Below are 20,986 nucleotides of genomic sequence, written 5' to 3' on the forward strand. Positions count from 1 at the left end.
TCGATGAGTGGTCAGTTGTGATTACATCTTAGTGCACTCATGCCCATCCCTACCTAAAACTAAATAAAAAAGACCAAGACACTCTTGCATTGTGACTTGAGAACATAGTTTCTTCAGCTTTATGACAAAGAGAGAATAGTCGTCATTCTTGTTTTTTTAAAACACAATAATGTCACTTTGATTTGACCGATCTGTTCATCAGCTCATCGTTTCGTATGCAAAAGACTCACCGTGCTTTTTTGGTAATGTTTAAGGCATCAAAACTGTACAAAACTGTCATCGCAGAGCTTTAAAAAAGCCAATATGCATGCTTATCACATTCTCAGTTCACTTCCACTCAGCACTTCCATTTTAACGCAAATAACGGAAAGCTCCCCTTCTGATTGCCCTCCACGGTTTAGAAATGTATTGAGAATGCATTTCGACTTTAGCAAATGTGATGACAGATTGAACCACCTGACTGACTCCTAATTTGTAACCAACGTCAACTCTATTACGACAGCACAGGCCCAGAACTAGCTAAGGATGCTTCTGCCTTTCATGTGGTGACACTTGAATTCCTAAGTTGATTGAGGCCTGGCTATCTGCCGCTGCAGAAATCAGTCACTGCGCGAGAGAGCGGCCCCTGCATACACACCCCGCTAAGAAATTCAACAGTCACCAGCATAAGGTGCCACAGGTCGAACATCTATCACGTTGGCATAAATGCTTACCGCATACATTACACTCTGCTGGTCATAGTAAATCTTGTGCTGTGAGCTTTGATTGGTTTAGACTTGGCTCGCACAATGTGTTTGAAATGGGGCAGCGGCTGGCGCTGTCCTGGACTCAATTGAAAAGCTTTCACCCTGCATTTCCACTGAAGGACCATCCCCTACAAAACTCTTGAAAAGCCTCTGGTCTGTGACATACTGGATGTAATGAAGTGCAGTATGTGGATTTTTCTCCTGCTTTCGTTCGCTTCACTGGTTGGACTCTGACTCAACAAATGCTGAGAGATAACGCTCTCTAAAGGCTCCAGAAATGGGGCTTTTTGGATGTTTTTCAGTAGCATGGCAGATTAATGTCCAAGTACTCTTGCATAGCCAGACTTTTGACTATCAGCATATAGTCTGGTCCACATTGCTGCTCGTTACGGTTCAACTTGACTCTGCTCGCTTTACATTTCTGAGCTTGCTTTTCCACTGCAGTTTAGTGCAGCCTCAACGTGGGTGAGATTATAGGCTAATTATCATAGTTGCCCCACCTCTACTGCTGTGACATCATCCTAAACGTGACACAAACACACAACAAAGGAGCAATGGAGGATATCGAAGGAATGGTGTTCTTGATTCTTGGCATGTGGCTGTTTTTCACAGCAAGACAACAAACTGTGTTTCGAAAGAGGCTTACGGCAACAAGACAAATTACTGCTAAAAAAAACAGGAGAGTTTGGGAAATCATACACCAAAGCACAGACGAGGCCATCACCGTGTTAGCTTGACGACGTATGAGGGTAAGCTAACCTGCCATCTAGCTTATAGATTCTCTCTGACCAATCAGTGACCTGCAGGGTTTCGATGTCACATTTAGTATCGGCTCGGCTCGATTGGAACCTCTACCAAGGTGGTTCTAAAAAGCGTACCAGGTACTATCCACAGTGGAAAACCCCCAAAAAGCGAGCAGAGTCAAGTCGAGCTGTACCATGCAGTGGAAAAGCCCCATTAGACAGGGAAGATATGGTCTGACTGACTATTTTTACGGGCATGTCAATCTGAAATAAGATATAACTTGTAGAGCAAAGCTGAAAATGCATGCATGGTCCCAGAGATCTTGTGTCTCAAATTAAACTCTTGGACATCTTTCATAGATTTGATGTCATGAGCCACACAAACATGCTCATCGTTGCATCCTGAGAACTTGTAAACATGACTTTGTATCCTGGTAGCAAATTATATCCTGAACAACATAACTCCCGGAAATTGTTTATAGCCAGCCAGTCAGATAAAAGCATTTTGAGAACACTCATGCCATTTTGTGTGCAATATGTATGAGATGGTTCATGATCATGGGCCTAGACTAGTGTCCCACAGACTTTAACAGTAGGACTGTATATCTTCAGGTGGGCAGTATTGGTGATGAGGAAGAATGGAAGGTTTTGTACGAGAAAGAGAATGACCCTGAAGCTCAGATGCTGGAGGTGCCCAACCTCACACCATTCACTCATTACAGGTCAGTGTTGTTTCTTTACAAGCACACATTAGCTGGAGATCCACTATTGCCATTTTAACAGCATTAACAGCAGGACTTAACCTAAATAAGAAATACACACTTTAAAGGAGGATTATTTAATTATGACATGTGGATAACTCAAAACTACAGATGCATTATTTCAGACTTGTATACACTTTAATCAGATTAGGATTCTTTCTGTATAGCAAGTTGATTTGTCTCTATAAACAAATAAATACAGTTCATCATTTCAAGTCAAGTGCACCACGGCAACATTTTATGTTCTTTATTTATGGTTCTGATCTTGTTATTTTCTGCTTTTTTCTTCCCTGAGGAAGCTGTTAATTCTTTGCCTTTTATTTTCTTGTTCACACTAATCTTGACATCTTTGTAATGTCTGTTTTACGCTGAAGCATGAAAATTGAACTGAGAATTGCTACAGATGTGCTGAGACAGAGTCTGTAAAAAATTAGGGCTGTCAATCGATTAAAAATTTTAATCAAATTAATTACATGGTGTTCCGATTAATTAATCGTGATTAATCGCATATACAAATATTTGCTGAGAAAGCCCCTAATATAACAATAACTCAATATATAATGATGAATATATATATATATATATATATATATATATATATATATATATATATATATATATATATATATATTATAAAAATATTCAGATAATTAAAATGCTTTACATTCTTGTAGCAGAAGAGTTAATCATTGATAAAACAATATAAAAGTGGCTTTAGAATACAATGTATTGTTTATTACCATATTATTGATCATAAGTCAATCATTGGCATACAGTTCACAGCAATCCATTTCACAAGTGAATTTGTCAATCAGTTGGAGATTTATTATGAGAACCCGTCAATTTACATCTGCGTCAGATTTTTTTTTTTTTTTTTTTTTAACAAGCCAGGGGTATACATAGTACACAATACTACAGATGTATCTTACAATAATGCCAAGACATTATATTCATTACATAGTGCAATGGTTTTCAATGCTTTGGAGTTGTTGGAGGTACAAAGAGTATTTAAATAATATATAAAAAAAAAAAATCTCCAAAATACTATGCGTGGTTACATTCCCAAAAAAGGTGAGGGGCAGGGACACGAGGGAGAGATAACTTACTATTATTGTAAGTTATTGGTGAATAAATATTGATTTTAGATTAGATGTATTTTTGCAGTGATGTTAAATGTTAATGATGGCACTGTGAACGTCACTCAGTTTGGCATAAGATCTGATACAAACTAATTTTAACAGCTCAGACCTACTCAATGTAAATATAATGAAGTGAAAATAATAATGTATCGTTAAAAAGCACATTTCCAAATAAGCACATACATTTCATTATTAAAGACTAGAAAGATTAAATGCGTTCTTACCGGGTTTAGTGAATCTTGAATTTAATTGTTTTGTCTGATCTGGCTGCTTCGAGTAGGGCCTTCTCATTCATTATGACTGTAGAACTCCTGGCAGGTGTAGCTGTAGTTCACTTTCACCAGGAGTTCACTTTTGATGAGGTCCACAGATGCTCAGTTCCTTGTCTCTGTCCACGCAGCGGTCATCAGTGAAAACACCCTCTCCACGAATGCGTTGGTGACAGGAATGCTCAAAGCTGATATCAGAGCTGTCATGTTTGGGGCACTGAACTGCTTCAGCAGAGCTGTCCGTGAAACTTCGGTGGCATACCCTGCACTCTCCTTTTTTAGGGTCACCTGTAACTGGTTTTAACGATGTGTATATTTTCTCCAATTCTTTATTATACGAACAAAGACACTTTTTCTTCACGGGAGCACTTTTTTCCAGTGTTTTCCCACTCTGGCAAGAAAAAAAGGCTGCGCTGCGCATCATGTTCAGTGTTTTCTTATTAACTTTTTTTTATAGTGATTTTGTAATTAAAAGGACGATGAAATAAAAAGATGCCAAAATAATAATAAAGATAAATAATTATACAGACAAAATTGAAATGCGGGACGCGGGACAAAGCTTCCAATTTCAGGACCATAGGACCTGCGTCAGACATGCTTGTGTTGCGTCTTGGGTGTGTTGCGTCATAAAAATAAAATGTTTAGGTCACTGTGTCAAGTTAAATATAGTTTAATACTCAATCTTTAAACACATATTGAGATCCCTTAGTTTGCATTTGAACACTTAGTAACGCATATCTGTGTTGTTTTCTTCACTGTATAAACTGTGTGTTGCTCACACAGCTGAAATTTCACTTACTGCCCTCTGGAGTATACAGTTGGTACTGCGATTAAATGCGTTAATTATTTTAACGCGTTATTTTTGTATAATTAATCGCGCGATATTAACGCGTTACTCAACAGCCCTATAAAAAATCTGTTTACCTGAAGTCAGGGCCGTAGCTAGTGATGTGAAAGGTGGGAATGATTCCCACAAATTAAAATTTTATTTAAAAATGAAAGGGGCACAGAGCAATAAATAAATATTTAAAAATAAAGGGGCACAGAGAAAGGGGCACCCTCCCCTTGGTCACCTCTATATAAACGTGGCGAAAGGCCAAATAAAAAATGCTGGAATAAATATGTTTGAGCGCTTAATACAAATGCTAGTATATGAAACAAATATACTGCAAGTGTACAGATTAATTAGAAATATACAGTAAATTCTGTATACAATACTTCTCATTCTTGATTATTAATATTTTTGCTATTTTTAAATAATAGATAAGTCATCAGAACTGTGATATAACACAAATGGAAGGGTAACAATGTACAATGGCATTCTATACGTGAACGTTAGCTGACATTAAATGATTTTACCAGCATTGATTAATCTTGGTTAATTTTGATTTATAAAAAAATCTTGTTCATTTCTTGTTTATGTTAGCTAATATTGCATTAACTAATGTTAATGTATACAACTTTAAATACTTTATAAAGTTAAATACTTTTATATTGAAGAAGTTCCCATGTGCTGTATGCTGGGCTCTGGTTGCCTGCTTTTCTTTCAAGCATATCCAAAGCAAATTTATACATAGACAATTTCTATTTATCTACAAAACTCATTTCTAGAGTTGGGGTATTCGAGTTTTTAATGGACTTGGACTTGTCATGGACTCAGATGCAGCCTTTAGAACTTGAGTCCAGCCGAGTCCATGGCATTTGTGATGTAATGACAAACAAACAAGCAAACAAATAATGTAACAAAGGGTGACTATAATTTTTTCCCAGACATATCCTCTTTTTCAAACCTGAAAACAAAGGCCTCAAAATGTCCTGGATTTGGCTTTGTCTTCATATTGGTGTGCTCTCTACAGTTTTTACTATCATACATTCCGAGTATCAGTTTTCACACGTATATGTCCTTACGTGTGATTATTCTGGCTCAGAGCAGCAGCGCGCACTCTTTCAAAGTACTTTTTTTAACTCTCTCGCCCACGCACCCGAGCTGTATGTGTGTGCAGCAAAGAGATCGCCTCACGTGTTCTGCCGCTCTCATCCAGAAATATCAATAACGTAAGTGTACTTTAATCTGTTGATACGCACCCCCTTTTTGAGCACAAACCATGAAAATGACATACCTGAACTTAAATGGTTGTATTTTCTGAACCCTTTGGAGTATGCACACAGTTGTAGTATCTTTTGAAAGACATTTTGGGCTTTATTTATCAAGTTTATATAATCTAAAAAAAACAATAATAAAAGTACCAAGACAACCCAGAAATACAATGTTCTCAAAGCCACAAGTCTAAAGAAGTTATGTTTCAAATTTGAAGATGATCTAACAAAAAATGAGGTTCTTGCAAACTTTTTCTCTGTAAAATCGCTGCCGGTGTACAGAGTAAAATTAAGGCTCTGCCTTTCAAGACGACACAAAATCAGACTGCACTGCTTGGCTATTATGAATAAAACTACGCCACATTTTTAAAAATAGACTTTAGAGACGGGCTCATTTTGTTTACAAGACTCTAATATATAAGATAATATACAGATTTACAACATGAATGCTGCTCAGATTGCATAGTTTGTTGAAGAATGATGATGAATGGTAATTTGAGTGACGTCAACACCACATGTGGGGAAATCCAAAGTGCATTTGAACAGCGGTGAAACACTTTCTTATCATGTGTTACATTCATACGAGCAGACAGAGAAGTACGTTTGAAGTAAGTTTGGAGCAGAAGAAATAGAAATATACCTATTGTAATTTCTAAAATGCTATTTCTAGCCATTTTACCTGCATGTTACCAGACACGATCATATTTTATTATCAAGATAATTCACGTTTGATCATAATTTTTTTTTTTCTTGTAAGATCTTTGATAGGTTTTCCTGTAAAAATATAAAAAAAATCCTTAAAACAAAATCAATTTGACTTGTTTTATAAGCAACACTTAATAATAAATGTAGGTTCCCCTTCTGTCTCTAACTCAACGTTTTGTCAATGTAGTGACACTAGGGGTAGCTCTTGAGACCCCTGAAACACCTCAATCTTTGAGAAAAGGCCAATGGTAATTGGCGAGTGGAATTTTCATGCCCCTCCCCCGGACATATGGGTATAAAAGGAGAAGGAATGCCCCCTCATTCAGATTTTTTAATGCGGTTGTGTATCAGCGAGCTGAATACTACTGCTGTTCTATTCACCACTGAAAGACGCGTATGCGGTTGGATATATGGCGCATTCCAGCGGCTTTCTCTCCTTCTGCACACCTTTTGCTGATTACGCCCCTGGATCACTTGCGTATAGCACCTTTCCCCTCCCCTGAGGTGAAAACGTGTGCTTTTACCCCCAGTCTAGTTCACGAAGTGGATGTTCTTCCTCCCTAGCCCTGTGGCTCGCAAGTTTGGCGGAGGAGTTCACAGCCAGACCCACTATTGGTACTAATATGCCCTATACTGGGATAGGTGCTCTACAGGTGCCAATTACTCCGGTAACTCCCGGTGATGTATTTTCCGCGGTACGGTCTCCCTGTAGACAGACCCGCATCTCCCTTGGGCAGAGCTCAACTGGATTGAGGTGAATCACTATGCGACCACGAGGACTTAAAAAGTGCATTGGGAATTGGGCATTCCAAATTGGGAGAAAAAGGGTAGAACCCCGCTGAGTATATTGTTAATAAACAATACAAATATATCTGCACTGCATATGAATGGCACTCTTGAAACAGATTGTCATGCCAATCACCTATAAATAACTTAATCTAAATATTGTCTTATTTACAGCAAGGCTGTATATATTTCCATTCTGTTCATTTATTTGCCTTAATAGTCTTACTCTCTGGACTCATCTGTTAGTCTTAGACAGCTTTACTCATTTGTGAGCATTCATGATTAACTATTTTGCCTCCATGTTTTTCTCTACCCCGCAATTTATGTCAGATCATATGGATGATGCTGCAGCCACTCCATTTGTTGTTCTCACTGATAAAGTTTGATTTCATGGTAATTGGTGTAATTAGAAAGTGGACTGCAGAGAGCACAGTGTCTGTAGAGAGTACTTTCTAGACTCTACTGCCATTTATTCACCATTAAAAAATATTGCCACCATTGAGTTCAGTTTGTTTTACAGTACATGTGCCTGGACTTTGGTTGTTACAGGTTCAGAATGCGGCAGGTGAATATTGTAGGCCCGAGTCCTTTGAGCATGCCATCCCGGGTGATTCAAACCTTACAGGCTCCTCCAGATGTGGCGCCCAGCAGTGTGACAGTACGCACTGCCAGTGAGACAAGCCTGTGGCTACGATGGGTGGTAAGTGGCTTAGTGGTTAAACATTTGGACTGCAGGCTCAAGACCAGTTTAAAGAAAGTGTATCACCATTTGTTGTTAACCACAGGTTGTTCCAGGGGACAGTTCTGTGCTAAGTGTACTTTAAGGATAACACACTACATAAGTGCACAAACTTAGACGTGAATGCTTTGTCATTGCATTGCAAGCAAATCTGCTCTAAAAAATTATTCAATTCAATTATTCAGGCTCTTGATTCATACTTTATTTTTTTTCAAGGAGTTTAGGGTGAACAAATAGCAAAACATTAGGTTCAAGAAAACTATTGCATTCACAACTCTCCATCGTGGTGTTCTGAAAGGATGTCCTTATCCCTTATCACACACGAATACAGTCTAGGACTGTGAAAGCAGGGTGTTTTTAGACATCTATTGATTTTCACCTGTAATAAAGTATGCTGACACCCAAGAGCCAGTGTCCAAATTGAGTTTCTCAAATTGAAGCTCTTCACCCGTCAAATTAAAAGCACATGAGAGCTGATATTTTGCCAGTTTGTGACATCTCACTTATCTTTTGGCACCCAATCAAATTATCTTAGTTGATATTTGTAGCATGTAAATGATGAAGCATTATTAAATATGAATTATGAATTTATAGAAGCAGGTGAATTGAATTGCTTGCCCACCGCAGCATGGTGCGAGGCTGACTATTTGCAATGCTCAAAAGTCTGCTGAGACTGCGTTTTAGAGTCTGAATTAGGGTTAGTATAGCTTTGAAATATTCAATAGATTTTATACTTATTTTGTTGTTTTTTCGTTTACAATTATATTTTACATGTGTAAGGTAATGCAGTTATACCCAGTTAAGAGACCAGTAGGAACAAGGAGTCAGAGTCAAAACAACCCAAAAAAGTGCCGCAGATTGTATTGGAAAGTTTTGGGCCACAAAAAAAAAGGAAAAGTGCTGTGAAATCCTGGTGGGACTGAATAATAAAAATTATTTTATTTAAATAGTGCCTGTCCATTCTTTTACTGCATTACATACAGCCCATTTTCACTACCAAATTCTAATGAGTCTTCTATTGAGAATTGAATAATTGGACGCAGATTACTAATTACAAATTTAGACCACCCATCATTGATTGAAAATATGACTACCAATGTTTGTATTGTACAATATGAGCACATTTATAGTTTGTTTAGGTCACTATTTGTTTTAATTTTTTTTTTCAGTTCCCGAAACAATTTTATTCATAGTAGTTTTCGTTTAACCATAATGAAGTTTGTCTGCATCCACCTTCTGATATTTCTATGCCAGCCGCTGCTAGAGAACGAGTACAACGGAAACCCGGAGAGCGTGGGCTACAGGGTCAAAGTGTGGCGGGCGGACCTGCGGGGCGAGGTCAGCACGCAAGTGGTAAACGACAGACTGGAGAGAGAAATCACCCTGGAGGGTCTGGAGGAGTGGACCGAGTACCAGTTGCAGATCCAGGCCTTTAATTCCATTGCCCCCGGACCCTGGAGCGAGACTGTGAAGGGCCGCACACGTGAGTCAGGTGAGGACACGCTGATGCACATTGTACAAATACACTCAGCTTATGCGAGTACTTATGTGAGATACTAATGCGGGCTGATGAATCCTCTGACTCGCTTGCAAGGTCTCATGCAGAGCCCAGTGAAAAATAGAAACATTTTAGCCAGTGTCACAGGGGAGGCATCTTGAAATCTACATTCTCTGGATAATCACATTCTCCAATGTAAACAGGGGGTTCTCAAATTGAATTTTATTTCCATTATGTGATCACCATAACGGCCCCTCACTGTTCCCAACTCAATACCTCCATTCTGCCTGACTCAAGAGCTGCTCTCAATGCATGTCTGCACTGCAGATAAGAAACAAGGTGATTGTCTGCCTTGTGTCTCTACTTGTCTTTAGTGTTGCTCGCTAAAAGCATCCAAAACAAATAAGAGTCTGTCCAAAGGTTTGTGGGTCTTTTAGAGAAGTGGTTCTCAACCAGGGGGTCGAGACCCACTAGGGGGCCTCTGCACACATCCAGGGGGACCTCAAGATCTCTTAAATTATTTTTACAAATATGATTGTTTATAATTTTTATATAATTATTATAATTTAACTCACAGAAAATGCCACAAATGTAATAACCCTTAATAACTTTTGGAATCACAAGTTTTAAGGAAATATCTTTATAATAGATATATCTTGTAATATATCTAATAGCCTTCATGGGGGGCCTTTGAATATTTTTTTCCAACAATGGGGGGCCTTGGAGTCAAAAAGGTTGAGAACCACTGTTTTAGAGGTCTTATCACGCTTGTACTCCTGTTTGCTTTTTGCCTGCTAATGCTGTTTGATTTTATGTCGTCCACTGCTCTTCTTCCTCCCACATGACATTGGTGAGATGACTAATCCATGCCCTGAGTTTACTCAACACGTTTTTCTGTGTGTGATAAGGTATTGTAATTTGTCTCTGTGCATTTGTTTAGTGCCATCAGGGGCCCCGGAGAACGTGACGGCAGAGGCCATGAGCTCCAGCCGCATCTTGATAACTTGGGGGCCCGTTTCCGAGCACGAACAGAATGGCAACATCCTCGGATACAAGGTAGATACTCATGAGAATTCCTTCTCTTGTTTGCTGTTTTGTCTTTATGTTCTTCGTGTTTTCACCTGATGAAAATGACCTTCAACTGAGGTCAAAAACTGATGCAGTCTGAAACAATGTGTGCTGAATGAACCCCTGGCTGTACATAATAAGTGTTTCAGAGCTGGATAAAGGTTTTTCCACATGTATGATCGACCCCTTAAACCATGTGCCGTACGACGAATTGACATGAAAGACTTGCTTTTCCTCTTCAGAAATCAAACAATACCTGCTTATTTTAATTCTGGCATAATTTCCTAAGTCCTTTTTTACTATAAATCTCCAGTTTCACCAGCCCTCCTATGCACGTTCATGAGAGGACCAAATTCTTCTGTTTTTTTGGAGATTCACATTCACAGAAAAAAGGGAGAGGGATAAAGAAAAGAAAAAGAATGAATAAATCATATTTGCTTAAAAGCCCAGTAGGTGGCGATATGCACAAATATGGCATGAACGCATATAAGGAGTCTGGTCGAAAGTGGAGATTTATAGTAAAACAAAAAAAGGACATAATATTGATCTGTTTCTCACCCACAACTATCATATCACTTCTGAAGATATAGATTTAACCACTGGAGTCTTATGGATTATATTTATGTTCCCTTTTTGAAGCTTCAAAGTTTTGGTCACATTCACTTGCATTGAGGATCTACAGAGCTGAGATATTTTTTAAACAATCTTCAATTGTCTTCTGCAAAAGGACGAAAGTCATACACATCTGGGATGGCATGAGGCTGAGTAAATGATGAGATAATTATTTTGGGTGAAATATTCTTTATCATAATGGTCCTGTTACATTTCATACATGGAAAATTGCATGCCGCAATGTTATATAATACAATCATAATATGTTTTTCATATAAACTGATAAAGCAGCAATGTTTTCTCTTGTTGCATATTATATTTTCATTTTAAGTAATGAGCTGGGTCATAAATGCAATCATTGAAAGTCTGACCCTTGCAGGAGGCCAAATATTTGCTGTCAGATGAGTTGCTGTGCACCTATATGTTCAGAGAAGCTGCTCTGGTTCAAAGTCAACAGTAATTAAGACTGGCTTTATCAAAATAAAGCTGCCTGCTGAAAAATGTACCCAGAAGTACAAACCTTATGCAACTCAGCCTAATGACAGAGCTGACAATAACTGCTATCTTTGTGTTTTCAATTTAATAACATCTTAAGAGTAATGTCAGTTACAGTGACAAAAATCACACAGCAGTCTATTAACTAACTTATTTGTCCAGGTTCTGTACAAAGAGAAGGACTCGGATTTGGAGGCACAAGTGAATGTTGTAAAGGGAAATCTAACACAGTCTGTCTTACTGAGGAGCCTGCGAAAATACGTCCAGTACGAGATCCAAGTTTTGGCTTTCACACGAATCGGAGACGGACAACTCAGCAGCCCCCCAGTGCTGGAGAGGACGAAAGATGATGGTGGGCATCTCTTCTCCAAGTACTGAACAATGACAGTGAGACATACTAACCTTGGAAGCGCTCAACAATTAAGCAATATCACATGAGTACGAGTGCTGTTTCACGATTGCCAGTGTAATATTGCTGTTATGCCACAGTTCAACAAACAAGTAAATAATGTTGAATAACTAACGGTTTAAACCAAAATGGGCAAGTTCATGCATTTCGTCTTCTCCGGTGATAAAAGTTCCAAAAGAAGCCAAAGCATCAAGCGCAATTAATCTTTTAAGTGAGCAAATCATTCTCAATCACTTCAGTTGTTTTGTTTGTGGTCAACTTTGGTAGTGCTTTTTAATTAATCAGTTGAGTCACTTATTCAAAGACTCACTCATCATAGCCAGGTGATGATCCTTACCGTTCTCATCTCTTGATCTTGCTCTCCATTCACAAGCTAACCACGCTCCCACCACCACAGTAACATTACCTTGGTGGCATATTTAAATCAGAATTTACAACATACATCAATAAATGCACCTATAAATGCGTCACATAAATATAAAGCTTAGAAGGCGTATAAACACAAGCACATCATCAACGAATGTACAATGTATTGACAATGTAGCATTGGCCCGTTACGGCAAGTGATCATTTCCTAAACTAGCCCAATGTTTTCACACTGGCCATCGAGCCATCCTTATTGTTGAGCCCTGTTTGGAGCATTCTTTTGAAAACTCTCATTCTGTTCTTATGTGCTGATTTCTCCTACAGTACTTGCTTCATAATTGAGATTTGGGGCAGTTAAAGACCACATAGGGAATTTAATGCTGTAACTCATTTATTGGGCATTTTATGTGCAGGCTCCTTGACCAAGCAGTGTAAGTTTATGAGCTGTCATGAGCAATGGCCATTTGCTCTAAGTACAAGAAGTGGGCAGATTGATGCAGCCTTGGAATTTATAGAATAAAAAGATGATAAAAGTGACATTCAGTCTTTAGCACTTTCAGAATCTGAGCTGGCGCTTTTAAGAAAGCCTGCTGTAGCTTTCAACAAGCTGTATGTACATTTCGAGAAATGCCTCATGTACTTGTCAGGTTACAGTATATTCTGAGGCTTCTCTTTCACTTCTTTCCACCACCATAAAAGCTTAAATATACTACTCTGAAACAGCCTTTTTAGAGCTAGATTTGGTAGAAATTGCATGGAAAGCTGTATGGTAAATAACAAAAATTACGCCGCCTCATCAGTTTCAGTGAGGATGGCCTCCAAATGTATATTTTATGGAGTGCAATGTATATAGACTTTGAAGTCTGGGTGAATTTGAAGAATAAAAGCTTCCAACTGAGAGTTTTGATAGTTTACCATCCATTACAAATAACAGTAATGTCAGACAGTATTTCACAGTGAAAACTGATGCACTCTATATGATGGTCTTTATAGCCACCAGGACCATAAGGGAGAGACTAGAGCAGAAATGTGTTCTTGAGAAATGGCACAAATAAGTTTTCCCTCAAGGTTTCTTTACCAAGGAAACAACTGATATTACGCAGAGTGTGATGAGATTTGTCTGAATAAAAAGGGCAAAAATTAAGTCTGGAATTGCAATGTATTTCTTGTTCAGAACTGAATTCACTCATTCAGGCTAGATATACTTTTGAATTTTTTTAATAATATATTCAATATATTTTTTTCAATATTCTTACTTCACTATAAACCAATGGCCATCACCTCTTTACATATACTCAGCCAGTCAAAAATGTGGACACGCCTACTCATTCTTTATTTTGACTAGTATTGACTATATATTTTCATGCTGTCTATGTAGAGCGTTCCAAATCACTCTCTTATGAGGCATCATTTCTGTAAGGATGCTGACATAGGAGACAGCTGCCTATGTAGGCATGAGACAGCGAGGCAGCTCACTAAGTTTTGGAACAGACCCACAGATGCCTCTTCCCTCACCGTGTTTGAGTCATTTAAAGAAGCCCAATATGTAATATACAGGGGTCAGCCCTTAATCCATCCGCGCACAGAGTCACATTAATGGAGTCCACGTGCTTGCGATCAGTTCTGAGTGGTTCTCTGAATAAGAGATAGCAGGACTCTTTTAAACGTGGCTTTAAGAGTCTTTTAAAAGCTCGGGCCATTTCTCCATCGCCCTTTTATGATGGAAGCACAGATCCCGGGCAGTATGTCTCTCAGTCTGCTCACTTGACCTTGGAAGCAATTATCTGTGAGTTTGCCTTTTAAACTCCCCTCCAGAACAGGCCTCATTAAGGACTACAATTTCAGCCAGAATCTGGACAGCATGGCCCCTGTATACAGTAGGGGTGAGAATCTATGTGCACATCATAATTCGATTCTATTTTAAATCAGGTAGTCACAATCCGATTCCAGATCAATTCTTGATGCATCTGAATTTTAGCAACAGCAGATGGCACAAACCACCGGTGAGTTAAGGTGGCGGGGTTGCCGTATTTCTTTAAGAAAAAATTGTAATGCATCCTAGTATATGGATGTGTGGGGGTTGTTGATGCTTATAGTCCATCTGTGATCATGTTTGTAACTGGAATGTTTGAGATGGATTCAGAGAATTGCCCTGGCTTTTGTCTACAAACCTAAAAATTCAAATTGGATTTAATCAGGGCTGTATCGGCTAAGCTGACAGCAAAGTGGACATTTATTTTTTCTGTGTAATTAGATTAGCATGCCTTTCAGGTACGAGATGTCAAGTACACATTTTGTAGCGAATATAAAATACAAATTCGAATATAAAAAAAGAGAATAAATTAATATAACCTACAAACTGAAAGCGGAAAGTTTTACGAAACAATCTAGGCTTATTTCGTGTTCACATATTTTTGTGGAGGACATCATTAATTAGTTAAATTACATGTGCAGAATTAGTCAAATGCTGTGGAATAAATTGCAAAATCAAGCCTCTATACATTTCTAGAAATTAAAAGCAAAAAACCTTAATGTGTATATAAATCTGATCAACTTCTTTGGTCAGGAATTAAACATCGCACTCAGGTTGGTTTATAAATCCTTACGTGTGAATTGTGTGAAACATTTGTTGTTAATGTGATCAGACATTTCAAACAGACATTTCAAGGAGTGGAAAATGTGTATGATATAGTTAATGCTCTTTACAAGCTTAGATTTCTAAGGCACACAATTGCACAATTAACGGAGACTGCAAACTGCAAAAAGACTCGAGAATGCAGCCATCGTATCTGAACTTAAAATTGCCATGTGCATTTTCATTCATAAGGTTTACACTGTAGTAATATTGGCTTCACAGGCTCATCATTGCTTTGGAATGTTCTATATGTTTATTTAAAATATCACTTTATGCCTGTGCTCATTGGATGATCAGTCTTCTGAATATTTTTTCTATTATTTGGATGAATTTGATATTGATTTTGAAGTCATTATTTGTGTCTTTCTGAATAAGGTATTTGGCCTCGGGCGCATACCTAATCTCCATATAAGCTTCATTGCACAACCAGGGCTGATAGCAGAATGATGAATGTACGCTATACACTGGCAAGAAAAAGAGCCATCTTGGGAAAAGCACGCACTATTGAATGAGCTTCTTCATTTGGACATATATCCCTATGGTCCCACACACTACGGGTGCAAAAAGCAATACAAATCAAATCCCTGTCAGATGTGCTAGATTTATAATTTTCTTAATGTCCAGGAAATTAAACAGAGTATGACTAACCGACCACATCGACTAGGGGAAATCCAGAGAGAAATAAGGAAACATACGGCTTTGATTGTATTTGCTACGCATTAGGACAGCACAAGTGTTTATGTTAGAGCAGAACATACCGTTTCCTCTTTGTACCGCAGGTTCAGCACCATCCCAGCATGTTATTGGATTCCCTCCGTGTTATCTGACAGCCTACAGGTGTCCTGTTAGTGGATGTATTGGCCTGTCACCCATGCCTGGAAGAACAGGGGAAAGTGTATGTGTTTAGAAAAAAGACAAGCCAGCAGGGGAAGGAAACAGCCCCTTTAATCAACAGCTACTTTAACAGAGCCCTCTTTTAGCACCGGTGGCACACTGTGTCCTTCAGAGTAGGGCGCAGCAGTCATTAGATCCTGCAGTCATGATTGCTCTCCTCCAGATCGCCCCACTGCAGTGCTTAGCTTCCCCCTTAAACCGTATCCTAGCCAGGCACGACATGGTATGTTTTCAGCGACAAGACACTTGCCTGCCTGCATTGAAAACTTAAATTCTGTGTGAAGCGATACATTCACAGCCAGTCAGATCATATTGGATGTTGAATATACAATTATGTGGAGCAAGATATTGGATCATTGGGATTTCAGTAAAATCATGCGAGGTTAAGAAATGGAGTGCTTTTATCACTTTTCTTTTTATCGCACCATGTCTGGTTAGGACACGTGGTAGGCCCACAATATGAACGCAAGCACTAGCTATGCACGTTTGATTTTGTTCGTCATTGCAGTCAAGCAAGTACACATTGCATTCTTGCCATTGCCACTAGGGGTGCTTTAGCAGACAGTGGCTTATAGTAGACAATTAGGTAAATCTTGTACAGTCAGTTTACTCTTTCAGCTCAACTACTGTCATGGCAAAGTAACAGTTTGAAGAGAATCTTTCTGATCAAGTTAGTGAACATTGATATGTTTATAGCAAGCTACTGGAATTAAAACACATTGGTTTAATGGCTCAGACATTAAAAGGTAACTTTGTCACCCCTTTGAGTACTGAACTTTTTTACCACAACAGTATTGCAAGAATGCATGTTAAGCATGTCCAATGGGACCATGTTCTTGCTACATTCTGCCCCTTAAAACTTTTTTAAGTGATTGGGCTTCTTTAGAATCCCATAAATCCCATTGACTTGAGGGACCCATGCTATATCTAGGAATGAGAACATCATAGAGACTTAGGGGTTTGCCCTTTTAAATTAGACCAGTCAGCAATCACATTGAACACCCTAGTAACCACATAGCAACACACTAATCCACTCAGAAAACACACTGGCAACCACCCACCTAACATCCCTAGTATTGTGTGTGAATTTTGCATAAGCAAAGATCAGAAATATTGTCATAAGAAAATTCTGATTCTAGTTATTTTGAGATTTCACAACATATGTTTTTTAGGTAAACCATGGTAAGAAAATATTTTTGTGCACATGCACATGGATGAAACACAAACACTCACTACTACAGATTGAAAGCAACATACTTATCCACTGAAATGTTTTCACTGAAAATATGTTTACAGTTTAAGGGCTGTCATAAATGTCTCTTATTTTTTTCTCTCATCAGTTTTTTGTGTGTTTTTTCTTCTTATAAATGTTAGACTTTTTTTGGTTGTCCTTTTCAAAGCAGAATCTTTCAGAATGACCTTATCCTGGCATAAATACCATTTCATTGTCTCTTTGAAAGCCAAATAACCTGTTTTAACGCTCTTTGATTTCAGTTTTTGGTTTGGCTATAATTCAATAAGGCGGCTTAGGTTTCCAAAAGGTTTTTAAGTGTTTTAATTACTATAAGAGTCATGTGACGATTGAATTAGCTAACCTTTGGCCCTTCCCTTTCCTCTCTAGTTCCTGGACCACCCATAAGATTGGTGTTCCCAGAGGTGCGTCTCCGAGAAGTGAGGGTGGTCTGGCAGCCCCCTGTGGACCCCAATGGCATCATAATGGGTAAGAGAAATGACATCTAAAGGTTTTCGCCTATACACCAACTAGATAAAATGGAAAGTGAATGGAGACATTTGCTTAGGTCTCCTACTTCTCAGGTTGTCTTTCAGATGAGATCTTGACAGCATCTCAAACTGTGCTCAAATATGGCAAGATACCAAAGTCATACCAAGCATTATTCATTAGATTCTTTCCAGACCAAATTATCTGTGCTATGCAATCTACATTTGTTTTATAGTACTATACTCTTATGATATGTTAATTGTCTCATGTGTTTCTATTGTGTATTTAATAAAGCATTTTAGCAGAAACGACCAGCCTTAACTCATTAATATTACGTGACGTGGCAACATATTTGCAAAATGAAATTATGTGCTTCTTTACACGTTTCACCGCAGGTTCCCAGTGAATATCTAGCGGGGGGCACTAAAAGCGAGTGAAATGGTGTTAAAATCAGACATGGTTAAGGTGAATAATAGATGGAGGTTTTAATGAGTAAAACGTACCTCCATGACTTAAAAATCTTTAGCCTAATTCTAACCAATAGTGTCCTAAAAGCAAATGAGAGATGAACAAAACAGATATCCATACCCTGAACCAACACCTAAACTAAACCGATAGTGTTGTAAAAGCAAATGTGACACAAAGAGCATTTTCTTAAGCAACTATATAATTTCATGTAGTTTATATTACACATTTCGACTCATGTATACGCTTACGTGCATGGCTTGACTTGAACCTCTGTCCTCAGATTCTAAAGTGCAACAATGTCAGGTGAGCCACCATGCAACTTAATCACATTATAATAAGTTTGTCTATGTAGGTGGGTCTGTAAGGCCAGCATTAAAATTAGGGCTGTCAGTAGATTCAAGTTTGTAATCGCAATTAATCAAATAATTTTGCAAAGATAATCGTGATTAATCTCAGATTTTAAAAGTAGGACAATTTGACTATGTATACGTATTTCCTGTGATAATGCATTTATTTCTTCTTTGGAAAGAACAACACAATATAACAAAACAATACAGTATGTAACAAAAATGCTTTATTAACATTTTCCAAACTCAACAGTATAAAGACAGAAATTCACTATTGAATTATTACTCCTATTGGAGTAACATTAAACATTTCCCTAAGTCTAACTGGTATGTTGACTGATTGAAAGAACTAGTATTCACTGCAATGTGCATTAAACCTTCATTTAATATTAATCAGTTGTCGGCTGTCTTTTCACTTTAGATTTAGAAAGCACGATTTGTGTCAGGGCATCCAGTGCTGCATTGAACTCCATATGAAACAAAGCGTCTTGTTCTGCTTTTAGTGCTGGCACTTCCAATATAAAGATAATTCACCAAACTGTCCGGTGATCAGTAGCTGACACTTCAGATGCTCAGCGACAACTTGTACAAAGTTGAAATTATATGAAATTTGAGCGGAGCATTGAGCTGAACAGTAGGCTTGTAAGAATTGACATGCTTATGTGGTAAAATGCTGCCTTAAAAAAGACGCATGAAGGTCCCTTCAGCATTTGTTTTATAAAAGGTTCTTTCTCCAGCACTTAATCACTGGCATTGACTTGCTGTTGTGTGTTTGTTTTTAGTGTGTATATGAGTGTAATATCCCCACTAAACACATTGCAAAGGCCCCGCCCCCTTAACAGTGTTTACAACTCACACAGACCTGAATAAAATGGCAAAATCTAATGTCAAATCGGCACATGCCTTAATTGCAATGAAGATATATTAACGTGTTAAACATTTTAAAGTAATCGCATGAGTTAGCGCTTTAACACTGACAGCACTAGTTAAAATGTACCGTTTGCAAATGATGCATTATATTAAAAGTTTTTCTATATCATGACATAGCAGTGTGTGAGTAATAGAGCGAAAAATAAGGGTTTATTAAGTGATAACCAGCCGTTGACCTCATGTTTTGTGTGAAAGTGAATAAAACACATAGTTGTTTTAACACCTCTAGTGTTAAATTCTATGGAAGCTCATTTGTCCATTGTTTATCACTTTTTTCTGTCTTGTTTTCTCGTGATCACGACATAATTTTCTGAAGATCTCGACAGAAAAAAGTTGTTTTCTCGTGATCACAATTTAATTGTGGTTAATTTAAGTTCTCATGATTTCCATAAAGTTCCTGGGAGAAATCACCTTTTGGCACTTACAGCTCTTCATCACAGGGACAGCATCTTCATCTACTGTTTATCCAAAGACTATATTTATCGCAACAGTAGGCTTCTATAGGTTAAGGAGATGGATTTATCTCAGTTTTAACTAGTGACTCGCAAGTCTGCTGACCTGTATCTCTCAGTCATAATCCGGTATCCATGGAGTAATGATGGGAAAATGAAGCTTTCAGAAGCAATAGGGCTTTCATGACAAACGTGTTGAAACTAGATTCGTACTCAAAGCTTCTGTACAAGGTTCAATTTACTGTTATCTGGTGGTCAAAAAAAGCACAACTAGTAATAAAATGAATTATCAACGCTATTATGTTATTTTCGGCTTTTTTTTTAACTAAAGTGCTAAAAAGCTAAAATAAGTATGTAATAACCAAGTGAAGGCTCAAAGGCTTTATATATGATTTAAGAGGCTGCTGTGCTCTCTTAAAACAATGTCTGAGAGTAAATTAATAAGAGTGATTTTCAGAAGAATGAAGCAGTCACAGTGTTATGTATGCCCTGTCTTGTTCCACCGTTGCCCTTTTGTTTACCATTTTTGTCACTTTTGTACTCCTTAGTTTTCACTTTTGGCACCCTTGTAACTCCATAGTCTTGTTCCCCTTCTGTCGCTCTCTTACGTTGTGTCAGAGAACGACACTAGGGGTCTCTCTTGAGCGCCGATATTCACCTCTAAACTATGAAAAAAGGCCAATGAGAGTTGGCAGCCAGTATTTGCATGTCCCGCCCCCGGACATACGGGTATTTAAGCGGCGCAAATACGGGAGTTCATTCAGAAAATTTCTTCGAGCCGATGGTCGTGTTTGCAGTCTGCTGCGTTACTACACACCGAGTTCCTGCTATCCTCTGCTGCATGCTGTTGGATTCTGCGGCGCACAACAGTGGCTTTCTCCTGGTTGCACGGCTGTGCACTTCCTGCCCCTGAGCACATCGACAGTTGCAGATAGAAAGATCTCTCACGAGTCTTTCATTCATAAAAGAGTGATTTTATTTAAAAGAGTAATTTCCTCTAAAAGAGCAAAAACACAGCGGCGTTGAACGTCCTTTTCAGGACGCGTCTTTTTAAAGATGCCTTTCCGCCCCTGTTTTGTTTCTGGATGCGGTAGAGTACTCTTCGCT

At 38.3% G+C, this 20,986-nt stretch overlaps 1 protein-coding gene across 4 annotated transcripts in view; it reads left to right on the plus strand.

The window, feature by feature from the left end:
- The window catches only part of LOC127647329 (protein sidekick-1-like), a 474,624-nt gene that overhangs the window by 401,881 nt on the left and 51,757 nt on the right, over nucleotides 1-20,986 (plus strand). For all 4 annotated transcript variants that reach the window (XM_052131502.1, XM_052131501.1, XM_052131503.1 and 1 more), the window contains exons 23-28: nucleotides 2,102-2,211; nucleotides 7,796-7,946; nucleotides 9,240-9,477; nucleotides 10,424-10,539; nucleotides 11,821-12,010; nucleotides 17,584-17,682. In XM_052131502.1, the coding sequence (XP_051987462.1) occupies nucleotides 2,102-2,211; nucleotides 7,796-7,946; nucleotides 9,240-9,477; nucleotides 10,424-10,539; nucleotides 11,821-12,010; nucleotides 17,584-17,682 (904 nt within the window). The remainder of the gene's footprint in view (nucleotides 1-2,101; nucleotides 2,212-7,795; nucleotides 7,947-9,239; nucleotides 9,478-10,423; nucleotides 10,540-11,820; nucleotides 12,011-17,583; nucleotides 17,683-20,986) is intronic.

The sequence above is a fragment of the Xyrauchen texanus genome, chromosome 8, assembly GCF_025860055.1.
Source record: "Xyrauchen texanus isolate HMW12.3.18 chromosome 8, RBS_HiC_50CHRs, whole genome shotgun sequence".
Classification (NCBI taxonomy): Eukaryota; Metazoa; Chordata; class Actinopteri; order Cypriniformes; family Catostomidae; genus Xyrauchen; species Xyrauchen texanus.